Raw genomic sequence first — 15,717 nt, forward strand, 5'->3', positions numbered from 1 at the left:
GTTAAGCAATAAGGCTCTGAATGTCGTACAACCTTGAAAGTAGTCATGCAGATGGACATGGGTAATTTTTTCAATGAAGCTCCCTCTAACAAAAGGTTATATAACCAATATAATGAAATTCCTTTCAACAGGTAAACGCGATCAAAACACAGAAGTGCCACATCTCGAAATATCAAAAGGAACAAAGATGTGAGGCGTGCTGAAACACTAATAGAGGACATCTTACCTTTAGAATTTACAATGGTTAATATACAAAAAAGAAAAAGGTTACATGAGAAGGTTTACTTTACAAATCTATGATAAATATATTATAAATATAAACTTCTTCAACACTTAATGGCCGATATAGATTTCTGGTTTCATCCGAGTTCTGATCTTTTTCTCTGAGACCAAACAAAAATGATAAGAGAAAAAAAGAAGGTGATGTCCGCCAGTAGAAAAGGCAGCTTTCAATGCATTCAAAATGACGAGTTTCACTAAACCTCTTTTTCCCGAATACGTCCAACTTTTCATACATAAAAAAAAAAAAAAAGTTCAGGGGGAATTTAAATTTCTGGGATTTTGGTCGACTACAGTGCAGCACTTAGTGGAAACACACCGGGCACTCGAACCGAGCCGTCAGCTCCAGAATCCCCGGCGGACGGGGGCAGGGAACGGAGCAACAGAACTCAAACCGGTGATGGTAGCCTGGACACCAGCATTAATCAAAAATATTAAATATATATAAAATAAAGATGAATCGATTTGCCCTGTGATGGACCGGCAACCTGTCCAAGGTGTACCTTGCCCTCGCCTGTAGACAGCTGGAGACCCCACTTGGGATAAGCGTGACGGAAAAAATGAATTATTCGATTTGCAAAACAGTTGTTAGTTGCAGCCCTAATTCTGTGACATTACAATTATCAGTAGGGATGGGGATCGAAACCCGGTTCCATCAAGGACCCGGTTCCACTTTTTTCAAAACCCGAAAATCAATAACGTTTGGGCTTATCGATACCACTATCGAGTCTGGTCGTTTTTTTTTTCTCTCCCGGAGGTCCTGTAACATAATTGTGTGTCCCTTGAGTCGCGTCACAGCATTTAAATCTAATCAATCCAATCACTGCAGCATGTCCACCAATGTTTTGGAATGAAATTGTAAGCAAACAGATATTAAAAGTAAAAAAAGTGAAGTCTGGCACTTAACTTTGCTTGCGACTCGAGAATGGCTGAACGGAAAAGACTCCTCCTCCTCCTCCTACTCCTGCCTCCGCACCACAGTCGGGCCCGTCTTCATCATCCACTCAGAGTACCACTGGTAAGCGCGCACACAGACTTTGTAGCTTGTCCGGTCAGTTAAAAATAGTAATTGTGAAATCCGTCTTGTAATCGGAAGCATACAAGCTAGTTAGCTTGAAAAGGAAATAAAGTTTCAGACGTGCTGCGTGATGATGTGTTCAGATTGGCTCAGTAAAACGACAATTAGGTTATCATGATGCGTTAAAGTGTAACGTAAAGAAAACGGGAAATTTATTTTTTTGGCGAGAAACATGAGTAATACAGTTGTATATTGCTCTAACTATTTTAGAATATATAATTAAACTACTGATGCCAACATTTATTAAGAATTACATTTAATTTAAAATACAATTATTTATTTGTTAAATATTTTCCTAATCACTAAAAACATGATGAAAAGTGACAGTAGACAATACATTAACCAACAATTGTAAAAATATATTCTAGTTAGTTTTATGTCATTTCGAAGTGGCCTACTACATTAGCTATGTTTATTGAAGGCTAGAAACCTTTTTGTTATGCTCACTTGTTAAGCAATAAAAGCAATACCAGTTCTGTTAAAAAAAATTTGTTGCATTGTCTTTCCACCAAATAACAGAAAAGTATCGATAGTGGTATCGATAAAGACTCGGATCGATAAGGAGTATCGATAAAGGTATCGATATCAATAAATATTAACGATCCCCATCCCTAATTATCAGTCTCCCACTGTCTATTAACATGAAAATATTAAGTATTATTCATACAAGTTAAATACAACATTGTATAATATTTAATTTATACATTATGATAATCATTTGAAACACTGAGCCAGAGGAAGAAAAAAAAAAAAAAAGAAGACTCCACAAGTTCAGAATGATGCTGCAGCTGATAAAAGGCAAAAAATAAAAATAGAGATTGCACAGGACACTGAGCTGCGCAGATAATGGGTGCATCTTGAGCCAACTTGAACAGCCGGACTGCAACATAACTGGCTTCTGATCTACTATGGAAGCCTATTCTGCCAAGACTAATAAATAATACGGGATTAAACAGTCTTCTGGATATTTTTTTAATGCACCTGGAGTGGCTTTGATGGACTGTATAAGGACATTTATCCATAAGGGACACAGAAAGATAATGAAGATTTTGTAGTTAGGATTGAAGAGTAGATTATGTGGCAGAAGTACTTTTTTTTTGTAGTTTATCTTATACAACCAGCTAGCATGTGTCCAGCATCAAGCGGGCTGTGGCATTTGTGTTAGCACTCAAAGATAAGATGCTATTTGTTTGAGTGTGCGAAAGATGCCTCTGGGTACTCTGGTTTCCTGCCACAGTCAAAAAAAAACAAAACTTTTACGCTAGCTGATCTAATTATTATGATACAAGGGCAGCTCTTACTACTGCTACTTTATTCACTGGAGTCCCTGCAATTCAGTACCACTTCCGTACAGATTTGGAGGAATTTTAACCTGTCTTACAATTAGGATTCAAACCTAGCTCCCTGCATCAAAAACTCAGCCCAAAACACCAGATAAGAAACTCGCTATATTATTTACAACCTAAACATTTGCTCCTTTAACAACCAAATGCACTTCTGTCTGAGCAGAAAAAACAAAGGGACTTACAACTTCAAGTCTGTCTTCCACTCAGTTATTTTGAGTTAGTGTCAATGCCATCAAGCACTGATACAGTGACCTCAATCTATCAGCAACATTGAACCTTGCCTTATCTGCAGACAGTACAACAATGGGGATGCTCGAGTATGGCAGAGCTCCAGACAGGGCTTTCAAAAGCTTAAAAAACACAGAAATGGGGAGGGGCCATAAAAATAAGATAAACTATCAAAGAAGTCCAGTATTAGAAGCGAAGAATATGATAAGCAGGAACTATACTTGAGTATTAATGCTAATCTACAGACCAGGCTTGGGCTGAATAAAGAAAAAAAAAAAAAAAACATCATGGTCTAATCTTGATGTCCAAGCTTAAAAACAAAATAAGTAAAGTAACAATTATTCCTACAACCCCCCAAAATTAACAGATTTTTACAGCTAAAACAGGCATTTATGCAGAATATTGCACCTGAAATCTGCATTTCTGGCTTATGCACATTAACACCCAGAGATGTGGCAGACTAAGATCTAAACATCGAGGGAAAACCAAGATCACTGCAGCTCTTTCATTTAAAGACACATTAACGCCATAAAAAGAATACGACTAAAATGTTTTTGTATCAGTTAGGGCTGCAACTAACGATTATTTTAAAAATCGATGAATCGGCTGATTATTTTTTCGATTAATCAATGAATCGGACAAAATAAAAATTTTATATTAACCTCTTTATTCCAAAATAAACATTTTAGACAGAACAAACAAGCACACAAGTACAGGTTGCTCATTAACTGTACTGGTGCAATATGAAAAATAAATGTTTGTGTAAAAACTACGCAAACTTACATGAGAAATGTAGCTGTACATCCACAAAATATAGGCTACTTTGTTTCATAAAGCGCAAAAAGAGACAGGCATTTTTGTTTTTTAAAGCCCCTAAGGGGTTCAAACAATAGGTCCCCCCATTTCAACAAATGAGTTTTTTTTAGACTAGAAGAGTTCTGCCTTTTAAGACAGGAAAGTATAGCAGTTAAAGTTGCTGCTTGAGAAAATACTGAACCATAGAGATAAAAATAGCCCTGTGATTCAAATTATAAATTGTATTTGGAATAAAAATGAGAGAACTAGGGGTGGTAAAAAAACACATCCTCCAAAGACAGATATTTACATGGGAATGTGGCAGATAATTAATTGACATATTACTGATCTTGCTGGATTTTATTCTGCTTTACTTCCATAAATTGCAGGATCTTCTTTTCTTTATCTTTGCCAGAAGATTTAAACTTTAAAAGCCTTGCCCTCATAATTTGCAAGTTAATTTATTTATAAAGAAAATATAAACGCTGCTTAAACAAATTTAAATGAAATTAAAAGTAAAATAAGTAGCCAACCTTATCACTGTCTGTAACCTACTAACAAGGTAAGGAAAGCATCAGATGAGCTACCTGAGAAACTAACGTTACGTTTCCCCACTTTAAAATGAAACAAACATGGTTACTCATCCTGCTGATCAGCTCTCTTCACTGCAATTGAAGGCTCCAACGTGTTTTCTTTTCAGGTGCTGCGTCATAACAGTGGTGCTTCCGCGCCATGTTCATTTGTTTTTACAAAAGTTGCATGTTACGACTTTTTTCATTTTACAAAGCGCAGGCTATTTTAATTATTGTGATCAATTTGCGCCGTCAATCCCGGCGCATGCGCGCTTCATTTGCAGTCTGGACGCTGAGGGTAAACTCCTCACTAAAATCCTGCGGCTCTGACTGCCGCGCTGAGAGGGATTCCTGTGGGAGAGGGAGAAAGGCGTTGGGATGGGGGAGGCGCCCCACGGCAGACAAAAGCCGCCAGTGACACCGTAAAAAGTCGCCAGATTTGTCGCTAGTCGCTTCTTTGAAAAATAGTCGCTGGAGGGGTCTGAAAAGTCGCTGGGTTGGCAACACTGCAACTGCGGCGCTGACTCGCTCCGCCATATTTTTTTTTCTTCCCCCGGATGACGGCGGCGGCGGATGACGCATTAATCGTGCGACACAACTAATCGATGATTAAATTCGTTGCCAACGCTTTTAAAAGTCGATTTTTATCGATTCGTTGTTGCAGCCCTAGTATCAGTAAAGCATGATCAAATTAAGTGTTAGTGCAGCCCTCACTTATGGGGGGCGTGCTCCACCACTACACCCCTGATTTGGCATTCTGCGACCTGTTCATTATCTATGAGGGCTGATCTAGATGAAATCGGCTATTACAATTCTTCAACCATTTATTTGGTGCATTTCTAATTCACAAACCTGCTTTTATAATTTTAACACAAAACACCAACAATCAAATTAATTTTACTTTGGCTAAAAAAAAAATAAATAAAGCGTTTTTTAGCATGAGAACTGATGCCGTGCATGTTGTGGTGATTCAAGTTTCAACAACGAATAAATTGGGAGATGATTAACCGATGTCAAAATAATCACTTAACGGTCTTTTAAAAAAGAAAAACAAAGCTGTATTTGCCAACCTTTATCTTGATGAAAGACCAAACACATAAAAGTAGACTGGAAAAAAAAGACATTAAAATACTTTCATTTGAATTCATATTGGACAACTATATAGGAACAAAAGACACACTTTAAACAGTAAATATCTGATTTTTTTTAATACCCACTTAGCTAGATTTAAGGCTGCTCAATAGGGTTGGACAACACAAATGTTTTTGTGAAACGCTAAGAGGTTCCCACAAAAAAGGACAAATATAAATGTCATAATTAAAAGTTGAGTTATTTATATTCTATTCAATAGAACATGTCCTCAACATAAACAAAGGGCTTTTTTTTAAAACATTGACCAAATCACAACATATGTTACACAAACAGAAATGGACCATTTCTGCTTCTTTCTCTTGGTTGGTGATAACGCACTTACTGCAACCTTCCCTGAAAGCTGGTTTATCCGCCGTTCTTAACATTTCAATTGATTAGGTTAAAACAGAACTATTACCTGTTAACCATTTCCGCTTACGACACGATCTTGGCTTACAGTTGTAGTTGAATTCCAGCAGAAGTAACCTTATTAGCCGAATAATCGTTTTTCATATATCTGCACAACAGAGATCCACTGACCTGATGCCATCCTAGCCCGTCACATGCTAAAAATACCTGTGTAGGAAAAACTACACACCTAAACTTTATTTCTTTTTATCATTATCGATAGCGACAATATTAAATATACATAATGAATACATTTTACAGACTCAAGTTGGATTATGGCAAGATAAAAACAAAAATTTGCTCTAACAATCAAAAGGACATTAAACCCACAGATTTCTTGTTAAATGTTCTTTGGAAATAAAAACATTTTAAAGAGAATTTGGGTGTTTGTGGTGGCGACTTTCACCGCAGTCTCTTTCATCTTTTCCAAATTCAAATCAGCATACTTGAAAACAACACTAACAACCTTTATCTGTTTGAATCTTAGCCTACACTAAATATTGAGACAAACTTTTAGGCATTACTTTAAGAGCGCTGAATTGAATGCTGTAGAACAGAGGTCTTCTTTCTAAGTTTTCCATGCCAAGGACCCCCAAACTGATAGCGAGATGGAGCGGGGACCCCCTAAATATATATACTGTATGAAATGGAGTTACATCAAACTGGTCCTATAGTAACTCTATTACAGATGGAGTAATGTAATGAAAGTAATTTCTCCCTAGGATTATCAAAGTATTTCTGATTCTGCGTTGATGGGACAGGCGTTGTGAATGTGCTTAGTTTGAAAGAGCTCCTGTGTGTCGCGGTGTGCATTGATGATTGAAAGACATCTTCTGCCTCTGTTTATCTGTTTACTAATGTGTGTTTAATTCATGTTTATGTGTATTTAAAGACATTTCAATTAGTGGTCTAATGAAGAAAAAAAGAATAATTCTAATCAACCAAACCTTCCGCAACCCCCATGCAGTACCCCAATGAACCCCCTAGGGGTTGCAGACCCCTTGTTAAAGACCTCCTGTAGAAGAGTACACACACATACACGACTCAAACAAGGATGCACTGCTTTCAACAGTTTGTTTTGCTACTCAGTTGATTGGGATTTTTTTTTTCTTTCTATGGAATCTGCAGGACATGCATCCAATGTTTCGAGCAGATTCCATAACAGTTTCATCCCCACTGTGATTAGACTTCTGAATGTTTTGTAAAATGGGTTATTTTATTGTATTTTATTATATTTTATCATTTTTTATATATATATATATATATATATATATATATATATATATATATATATATATATATATATATATATATATATATATAAACAACTCCATGTAACAAAAGTGATTTCTCCTTGGGATTATTAAAGTATTTCTGATTTTGATTCCGCGTTGATGGGACAGGTGTTGTGAATAAAATGGTGCCCAGCTTGAAAGAGCTCCTGTGTGTGGCTGAATGTGTGCATTGATGACTGAAAGACATCTTCTGCCTCCATTTATCAGGTTACTACAGTGTTTATTTCACGTTAATGTGTATTTAAAGACATTTCAAATAGTGGTCTGATTTTATTCTATTGTGAAATGCTCCAAACATTGTTACTTTTTAGAAAAATATCTATCTTAACTGTTTTTCTGTATGAGGACAGGAAAGAAAGAAAAAACTGAGGGAACCAGATCTAAAAGAAAATGAACATGAAGATAGAAGGACAGAACCAAGAAAGGAAAGACAAAGAAGGAAAGCATTTAGGAAGGGATGACAAAGAAAGGGTGGAAACAGCAAGGCAATATTAATATCAAATATTTCTCCAAACGAAGAAAATATGTGATTGGCATTTTCTAGGCTTAAACCAACACCTTTATAAGTTGATCTCTCTCGCGAGATTTGCCGCGCTGGTACGCTGTAGCTGCTTCTGTGCAGTTATTTGCAAAAGAGCAGTTCCACTTCCTAGTAGGTATCCCACACCACCTAGCGAGCAGATTCATTGTAGTCCACCCCAAACTATCACCTGTCAACAGTTCCAACACTTAGACATAAAAAAAAACAAAGATATACGATCAAAATGCGCGGAGACATTTGCAACCTGGTTGTTTTAATGTATTATAGTAGAGGCAGACTGGTGAAAGCACATGCACAAACTGTAAACAAAGGACCCTGACACCATCTTGGTGGAGGAGAGGGACATGGTTTCAGAATGCGCAAAGACAGAGGGTGGTGGGGAGAGAGAAACCTAGCGCAACGTTAGGAAAACACACAAACGATTAAGAGTAAAGCGTTAATATGAAAATTGTTGCAAAGCTCTCGGTGTCGTTCCGCCATCTTGGATAGGCAACCAGCCATTAACGTCCCTTAAAAGGGTATCCATTCGATTCACTAAAGCAGGCGTCCACACTCGAGTAAAAATAAAAGTAATGCATTCAAGTAATAAATAGTCCAAAAAAAAATAAAACGCAAACCGAAGAGCTCCGAAAAAGGTTCACTTTATCCAAACAACGTCAACTCCTGTTGTTAAAGTATTCCCACCATGTTTAACAGCCAGAAAAAAATATATATTATATCATTGGATATACATAAACGGTTAATTTGTTCACAATAAAGTAAAAAAAAATGGTAGTAGTGGTGAAAAGCAGGACGACGCACAACTGCACACAGATAAGCTGCTTGGAAGGGCGGTTGCCTCAAACTAACATATGCTAACGCTAACTAGCTAAGTAAAACCGTTGGGTACAGCTTGTTATTTAAGCTAGTTAGGGAGGATCAGATGTACCCGCAGGTGCAGGGTCGCTCATCGGATGAGCAGTGGAGCTAACTGGCTAAATGAGGGGCTGCGGCTAACTGGGATTGGTCTCTGTAAAGACTGGCCCACTTGCATTCGGCCTAGCCTGCTAGAACCAGGGTAAATTTCCAAGCCCTGCAGTGTGCTTTGTATTTTTAAATGAACTGTGTGGATATGAACGCAGCTTGGTAATGCAATGCACTCAGTTAGATCAGCTACCTTCATCAACAGGGCCTTCGTTCTGGCGCCATCTTCATGAAGCTTCTGAAATCCAAACAGTGAGCTGCAAAAAGCAAGAAGACAACACAGTATCATTCGCGGGGCGGTTCGGGGATATTTTCAACACGCAATGGGGGAAAACGGGATTAATTTTGCGAATTTGAGCTTAAATATAAGTGCGTGGAGTTGAAATTCCCGACCTGTCGATCCCGACTAGAGTCTCCCTCTCCTGGGCTGTCAGTGTCGGAAAGTCCTCCTCTGTTTCAGTCGCTTTTCCCGCCGCCATTTTCTTTCCCTCATCACCAGCAGAAGAAGCCGAGCCGAGACTCCGGGCAGCGGCGCAGGCGGCGGCGGCGAGGGAGACGCCGCAAGACTGCATGAGACGAAACGCTCTGCACCGCCGAATCAAAGGAAGGAAGCCGAAGATAACAAAACGATGAAAAACTTTTCCCCGGGATGATGAGATGCGATTCGGTGTAGTAAATCCTGTCGGGGGGGCACAAAAGCGCTCTCCGGGTATCTCCTCACATTTTTCATCACAAAGTCATGTTATCCTGTCGTTGGGATGTACGTAAGTCGGTGCAGCATCCGAGGTGGAAGGATTTCACCATAAAATACGTTTCGGCCGCGAAGATAAAGTTGTTATAATTGTGAAACCCAAGCGAACCCACGCGCTGCTCTGGCCACGCCCTCTCTTTCCATCTTAGCCAATAGCAGCGTCCGTTTCCTACCATATGACTCCTTTGGTATATCATTTTTTTTATCTTTAAATGTAAATTTGTCCCTGAAAATGACAAATTATTGTACTAATAATAAGATATATTTAAGAAATTGTTAGAACTGTAAATATACAGTCATATGTTTATATTACAATTTTCTTTATGTATTTATTACTGTTTTCAAGGCTGCACTTAAAAATAAATGAACTTGTCTAGAGCTGTTTTAAACGAAATGTATTTTTGTTTACACTCGTGTATACAAAATGACAAAATAAATGCCTAAGTCTCTAATATATAGATATTAATTTAAATGAGCTTTGTACTGGTTTAACCATCTGCCCTTTACATACATTCTATTGTCATAATAAACATTTATTTATTATTATTTTCTGGTGTATACATTTAATTGTTTTTTTTTTTATTTTAATAATTCATCATTATTGTTACACTAAAATTCTTCTGTAATCCAGAGTTTTTCTTTAATATAATAATTATATTTTCATCTCAAGAAACATTGATGATCTTATGTTGCAGTTAATTGCATATATTTAGAATATGTGTTTAAATAATTTATACCTTATTTGAATGCAGCTCATAATAATACTCAAGCGTTTTAACTATCATAATCCATTATTATCATACGGACTTTTATAACAAGACAAAATTTTAGAAAAATTAAGAGCTATAGAAAAGCAAAAATTTTTAAACTTCATATTTTCTTCCCTTTATCATCATTATCGTCGAGGCTTTTTTTTTTATTACACACATAGGTCCATATTAACAGCTATATAAACACAAAATGTATTTAAAAATTAACCAATAAGCTTAAAATCTTTTTTTCTCCTTTTTATTTATATGTAAGCTATTTAAATAGATACTTTAATCTATATTTTTCTACGTATTTTGGATATTTTGCTTCTGAAATGAGTAGGAACAAGATAATGTGCTCTTAACACCAATCACTATGAAAAGCGGCACTTTTATCTATACATCCTTTTATATTTCCCTAAAAAAAATAACAGCAAAAAAAATATGAGTCGAGAAACAATCTCTGTTCTTCATCAAGTGTTGTTTAGATGAAGAAAAAAAAACGATTTCCTAAACCGCTGAACCTAAATAAATTAAATGTTTTTTTGTTTTTACCATGTGACGTGGCAAAACGTAGTGATGTGGGCGTGGCTTAAAATTGTCAACATCCTGGTGACATAACTGGTGTCTCCAAAATGGCGACGGTGGACCAGAGGGAAGGTTAGCAGTTGTTTTTTGTAATTTTTTGGAGAAATTTTTTATTTTTTTTGCTGTTTTTATATAGTCATCTAAAATTATGTATTGTGAACATTTAAAAATACACTGTCCGAAAAGCCGAAAGCCATTTAACACTAGCCAGCTAACATTATTTAGCTATTTAACTCCCTGTTTAAACAGGTAGAAGCTAGCACCAGGGTTTGGAGGCTCGACTGATACATTTTCTTTCGCTCCCAGCAGGACAGGATGACCCAGACAGCGAAGACGAGGTGTATGAGGTGGTGGACCTCACAGAATATGCCCGGAGGCACCAGTGGTGGAGCCGGGTGTTCGGGAACAACTCCGGGCCGATTGCTGAGAAGTATTCCGTGGCTACCCAGATCATGATGGGAGGGGTGACAGGCTGGTAATGATGGGGGAGGGGGTCACACTAATATCGTTCACCCGTTTTTAAGTGTTAATTAACTGAAACAAACCAGTCTAAGTATTTTAATACATACCTATATTCAGAGGCTTAGCCAGAACATTTTTATAAGGGTGGCCAGGAAATAACCAATGTACACTGAGGGGTGGCTGAAAGCAAATAGGCGCCAGAACCTCATGGTCAATCTACACTGTTCCAACAGGAAAATGAACATGCAAAACATCCATATTTTCTAAATAAAGACAAACTATCCTTTCCTACAGCCTTTCTAAACAGATGCATATATTTCAACATCCGTCTAAATAAAAGGTACAGTGGATAAAATTCTTTCAGGTTCACATTCTGCATAAAATTGATACTTACATGTACTAATATCTACATAAATTTATTATATATTAAGTTTGTGCTAAAATAGTTATCTATGATATTACCGAAGACTCCTAGATGACTTGCAGAAACACATAATTTTGTCTTTACCCCATAAGACAAAAAATCTAGCTCTGAAAAGAGCATTAATTTTGTATTTATCATCTTTAATGGTAGTGTATTGATCTGCATAATTAACCACAATGTTTTTGTTGTCAAGTAATTGTTTATATATGAAGATTTTTAATATTCCACTTGGGGGATGGTAGGGGCCATCTAGCTCCGTGCCTGCCTATATAGTAATTTTCAATAGTACCCCTTCCCCCAGGGGTATTTGAGTTTAGTGTAATAGGTGCATAAAATAGGTTGCAATTTCCCTTTATTCAGTTTCCATTCATTTCATACCCCTGAATAAAAAACAGTTTAACACAAGTTCTTAAACTATGCAGATGCCCTAAAAGTCAGAAGTGAATTTTTTTTTTAGTTTAATTGCATGAAAAGCACCCCAGGATCACGCCATGCATCAAGTATTCTCTGAGCATACCCTTGAGTAAAAGCTCTTGAATAAAAGTTTTTAGTCTAATTTGTAGACGAGGCATTTTTAAAATGAAAAAAAGTATAATTTTTCTCTGTCATCGTAGAAGGAATCAAATATAAATTGTAACAATTACAAAAAAGTGTCTCCAAATGTGATGGTTATCAAACACTTGCAATATTTATTTCTTAATTTACACTTGCAAGGGGATGGGTTAAATATAGAAGTAAATTTTTCCAGTGTGAGATCTATAAAGTTCAATTATTATTATTATTATCATTATTTTGTAGTATTTTTTATTTTTTTTTTTTGCTTGTCAGAGTAACATAGCTTTCTACTGTAGTTAGCAATGAATAACTTCACCTGGCTATACCTCGGTACTGGTAATTGGCTCAGGCCAAGTGGTGGCAGCGTTATGCTGTGGGAATGCTTCTCTACATTTAAGATTAGGAGTTTATGGTTAAACAATATATGCTGAACCTGAAGGGGCATGGTGAAGATCAAAACATACACATGTCCTAATGGCCTATTTTAAGTCCAGATAATAAAAATAAAATATAAAAAACATTTTGTTCACCTAGGGTTTTAAATCATGATATTAATATGCTGTTTATGGTTATTTTTTATGTCTATACTGTTCAGAGCTTTATGACTTTGAGGCTGTGAAATACCGCTTTAAAAAGGAAAACAAAAACAGAAAACTTTGCTTAATCACACAGTAGGTAAATGCGCTCTAAATCCTTTTTTTATGGTAGCTTTAACAGTTGGAAAAAAATAGATTTCATGACCCTCACCAAAACATACCTACTTTATTTTGGTCTGCTCAAATAATTTCCAATTAAATTTGAAGCAACCTTTATCTAGTTTTAAGTTCTTCTGCAAAGCCCAGTTCTTTAGCCTTAGCCTTCTAGAAACCAATCCACCCCGTCTGTCAACCCGTACAGGTGTGCCGGCTATGTTTTCCAGAGAGTCGGGAAAATTGCAGCTACTGCCATCGGTGGAGGATTTCTTCTTTTGCAGGTAAGTGCTTAGTAAAAAATAAAATAAGTTTACATTACCTTGAAAGAAACAGCTGCTGTATACTTATATACGGCCAGCTTTAATGAGGAGTGAAGAGGCAGACTGTACAGTAAGCTGGTCCTCTCTTGACAGCAGAAAGGAAAGCTTTGTGTGAGCTGGCAATGGCTGGATACAAGCCATCTGGGTGCATATTTCTTTCATATCGGTCGATCATTTTGTTCGATGAAGCTTTTATGTAGATTAAAAGGGCTTCTACATCATCTTTATTCTCTTTTACCAACATGCCATGTGCTTCTTTTACTGTTTATGATCAGACACCCACATAAAAATGTTGCATTGATCCATGATGTATTGCCAATCTGGCCATCAATCAATTAACCCATGCGTCAATATGCCAGTCCAACCAACATTTCATTTTTTAACCCATCAATCTGCCATTTGATCACATCAGTCCACTTTATTTAAACCCAGGGCTGTTCGGAATGATGAATATCAAAGTGAACAGAAGCATTGATAGTAGATTATTCTTACAGATTGCCAATCACAGTGGTTACGTGCAGGTGGACTGGAAAAAGGTGGAGAAGGACGTAAACAAAGCAAAGAAGCACCTGAAGAAGAAAGCAAACAAAGCAGCCCCTGAAATACACACATTCATTGAGGAGGTAAAGGTACCTGGAATAAACCTTCTGCTATTCTTTATTTTTTAAACTCTATCTTGGTCAGATTTTGTGTTTCTGTTTTTCATGTCACATATTAGAATTGGAATATAATGTGTTTTATGGTTTCCAGTTCAATATTCCAGCTGAAACAGATCAGTGCCATCTAGTGTTATGTTACAACAGTTGCATTAAAGCCAAGAAAATTAGTCCTGAGATAAGAAATTTCCTCTCCCCCACTCCTTTTATGCAGGCCACAGATTTCATTAAGAGGAACATCGTGCTGACCAGCGGGTTCGTTGGCGGCTTCTTTTTGGGACTCGCCTCCTAAAGCTGCTGCTCCTGCTGTACCTCCCATCTACTGTGAATCTCATCACTACATCCCTCACCATCGTTTACCTCTTTACCCCACGTGTCTCCTGATTTATCTCATCATGAAGAGAGAGAAAGAGAGGAGTTTATGTTAAATGTGTTGTAAGCATGGCCTGTTGTAACAGTGGCTTTCATGCTTTTTTTTGCAAGGTAGGTTCTGAAATCCCCCGATTAAGGTACCGTTGTAAATATTTAGGTCAATTTACCTGAGAAATTTAAATATTTCATATAGGATTGAAGGATCAGGAATATGTTGCCAAACTCCGAAATAATCCTGAGATTTACCTTTTTTTAATGTGTGATGAGTCTGGAACCCCAAACACTGTTTAGGAAGGTAAGTTTTCTTATGGAGACGCGGTTGGCAACGGAGAGCATGATCAAAAAAAGGCTTTTTAATGACCGGATGATCGTGTTTAACTACAACAAAACTGTATTATGGAAAAGTCTGGTTATTTCAAAGCTTAATCAAGCAGCAGCTTTGACTCTGTGACGCCTATTGTAGTTGTGAGTCTCTGTGGCAACAACATAACTGCATTTATTTATAGGATTTAAACTCAGCAAAGTCTACGTTGCTTACATTTTTTTGCCTTTTTTTTTACAAGTGCAATAAGCTGTTGTGTTATATCATTGTTCTTGAGGTCACTAAATCTGATGCTTTTGTTGTTGCTCTTTGTTTATATTTAACTTTATTTTGATAATACTGCTTGCGTTTAATTTGTGATCTTTTTTTTCCTTGAATAAATATGGCTGGATTTGTCTGGATTTGTTGACTGAAAATTCCTCGTCTGCTTTTTTTTTAATGGGGGCTTTGCTTATAGATAAGAAAATAACTATAATAACTTTAAAGAAAATGCAATTTAAAGGCAAATAATTCTAGTCAGGAGTTTGACGTCAGCCTAACTCATGCAGGCTCATTTATAATGATTTTATTCAGTTATGTCAAACATCACCAACCTGATCAGTTATTGCATCTGCATAGCAAACACTGAAGTAACAGGTCTTACATGGATGTTGTTTTTTTCTAAATTAAATCACTTATTAAAACAGGCTGTTCTTAAATATAACTTTAAAAAGTAGTAGTTCTGCATGATTGGATTGCAGATAGAAACAAAGGCTTCCATCTCCAAGATGAAAGTCTGTTCAGCTAAAATACGGTAATCTAAAATGCTTTAAAACAAGCTAAAGGGATGGAAGTCAGAAAGTCACATTTAAAAATAAAAAAAACTCAGCTATTTGTCGGCTCTAGATCGACTGAGTTACATTATCGGAAGAAGTGAACAAGCTAAGAGGATTCTTACAGACTGTTCTGTAGAGAAATTCAGAAACGTTTTCCAGATTGATCAAGGCAAGACTTTCCGTTCGGTCTGGATGCCTGATTGTACCAAAAAATCTACAAAAACAATCCAGTGTTTGGTGCATGGAGGCTCCATCACCAAGATATGGGACATTTCTCAGCGCTTTCTATCAACCTGTTACACTAAAAAAAACCTAAAAAAAAGTTTTTTTATCTTAATAGAAATCAATTCTCGTCTTGTTTTATATACTCTTCTT

General features: G+C 36.7%; 2 protein-coding genes across 5 annotated transcripts in view; one reads left to right on the top strand and one right to left on the bottom strand.

The window, feature by feature from the left end:
- The window catches only part of LOC119782260 (histone demethylase UTY-like), a 29,156-nt gene extending 19,634 nt beyond the window's left edge, over window positions 1-9,522 (bottom strand). For both annotated transcript variants that reach the window (XM_038283268.1, XM_038283184.1), the window contains exons 1-2: window positions 9,030-9,522; window positions 8,830-8,893 (exon numbers count right to left, since the gene is read on the bottom strand). In XM_038283268.1, the coding sequence (XP_038139196.1) occupies window positions 8,830-8,893; window positions 9,030-9,208 (243 nt within the window). In that variant the 5' untranslated portion in view covers window positions 9,209-9,522. The remainder of the gene's footprint in view (window positions 1-8,829; window positions 8,894-9,029) is intronic.
- On the top strand, window positions 9,137-14,923 carry LOC119782450 (FUN14 domain-containing protein 1). Of its 3 annotated transcripts, none has more exons than XM_038283461.1 (6): window positions 9,137-9,575; window positions 10,714-10,796; window positions 11,031-11,199; window positions 13,063-13,138; window positions 13,672-13,806; window positions 14,048-14,923. In XM_038283461.1, exons 2-6 carry the CDS (start codon window positions 10,772-10,774, stop codon window positions 14,123-14,125), a joined length of 483 nt encoding a protein of 160 aa, XP_038139389.1. In that variant the 5' UTR covers window positions 9,137-9,575; window positions 10,714-10,771; the 3' UTR covers window positions 14,126-14,923. The 3 variants fall into 3 exon arrangements, with proteins under 3 accessions (XP_038139389.1, XP_038139527.1, XP_038139461.1); XM_038283599.1 differs by having other exon boundaries at window positions 9,138-9,575; window positions 13,672-13,800; XM_038283533.1 differs by having other exon boundaries at window positions 9,140-9,575; window positions 11,034-11,199.
- The last annotated feature ends 794 nt before the right edge of the window (window positions 14,924-15,717 follow it).

The sequence above is a fragment of the Cyprinodon tularosa genome, unplaced genomic scaffold (assembly GCF_016077235.1).
Source record: "Cyprinodon tularosa strain WSP-4 unplaced genomic scaffold, ASM1607723v1 ctg1, whole genome shotgun sequence".
In the NCBI taxonomy this organism is placed as follows: Eukaryota; Metazoa; Chordata; class Actinopteri; order Cyprinodontiformes; family Cyprinodontidae; genus Cyprinodon; species Cyprinodon tularosa.

Excerpts from the sequence above, each read along its gene's own strand:
- LOC119782450 (XM_038283461.1), top strand. The coding sequence starts at position 10,772 with ATGGCGACGGTGGACCAGAGGGAAG. Across the intron at positions 11,200-13,062 it reads ATGGGAGGGGTGACAGGCTG|GTGTGCCGGCTATGTTTTCC; the intron begins GTAATGATGGGG and ends CAACCCGTACAG. Across the intron at positions 13,807-14,047 it reads CATTCATTGAGGAGGTAAAG|GCCACAGATTTCATTAAGAG; the intron begins GTACCTGGAATA and ends CCTTTTATGCAG.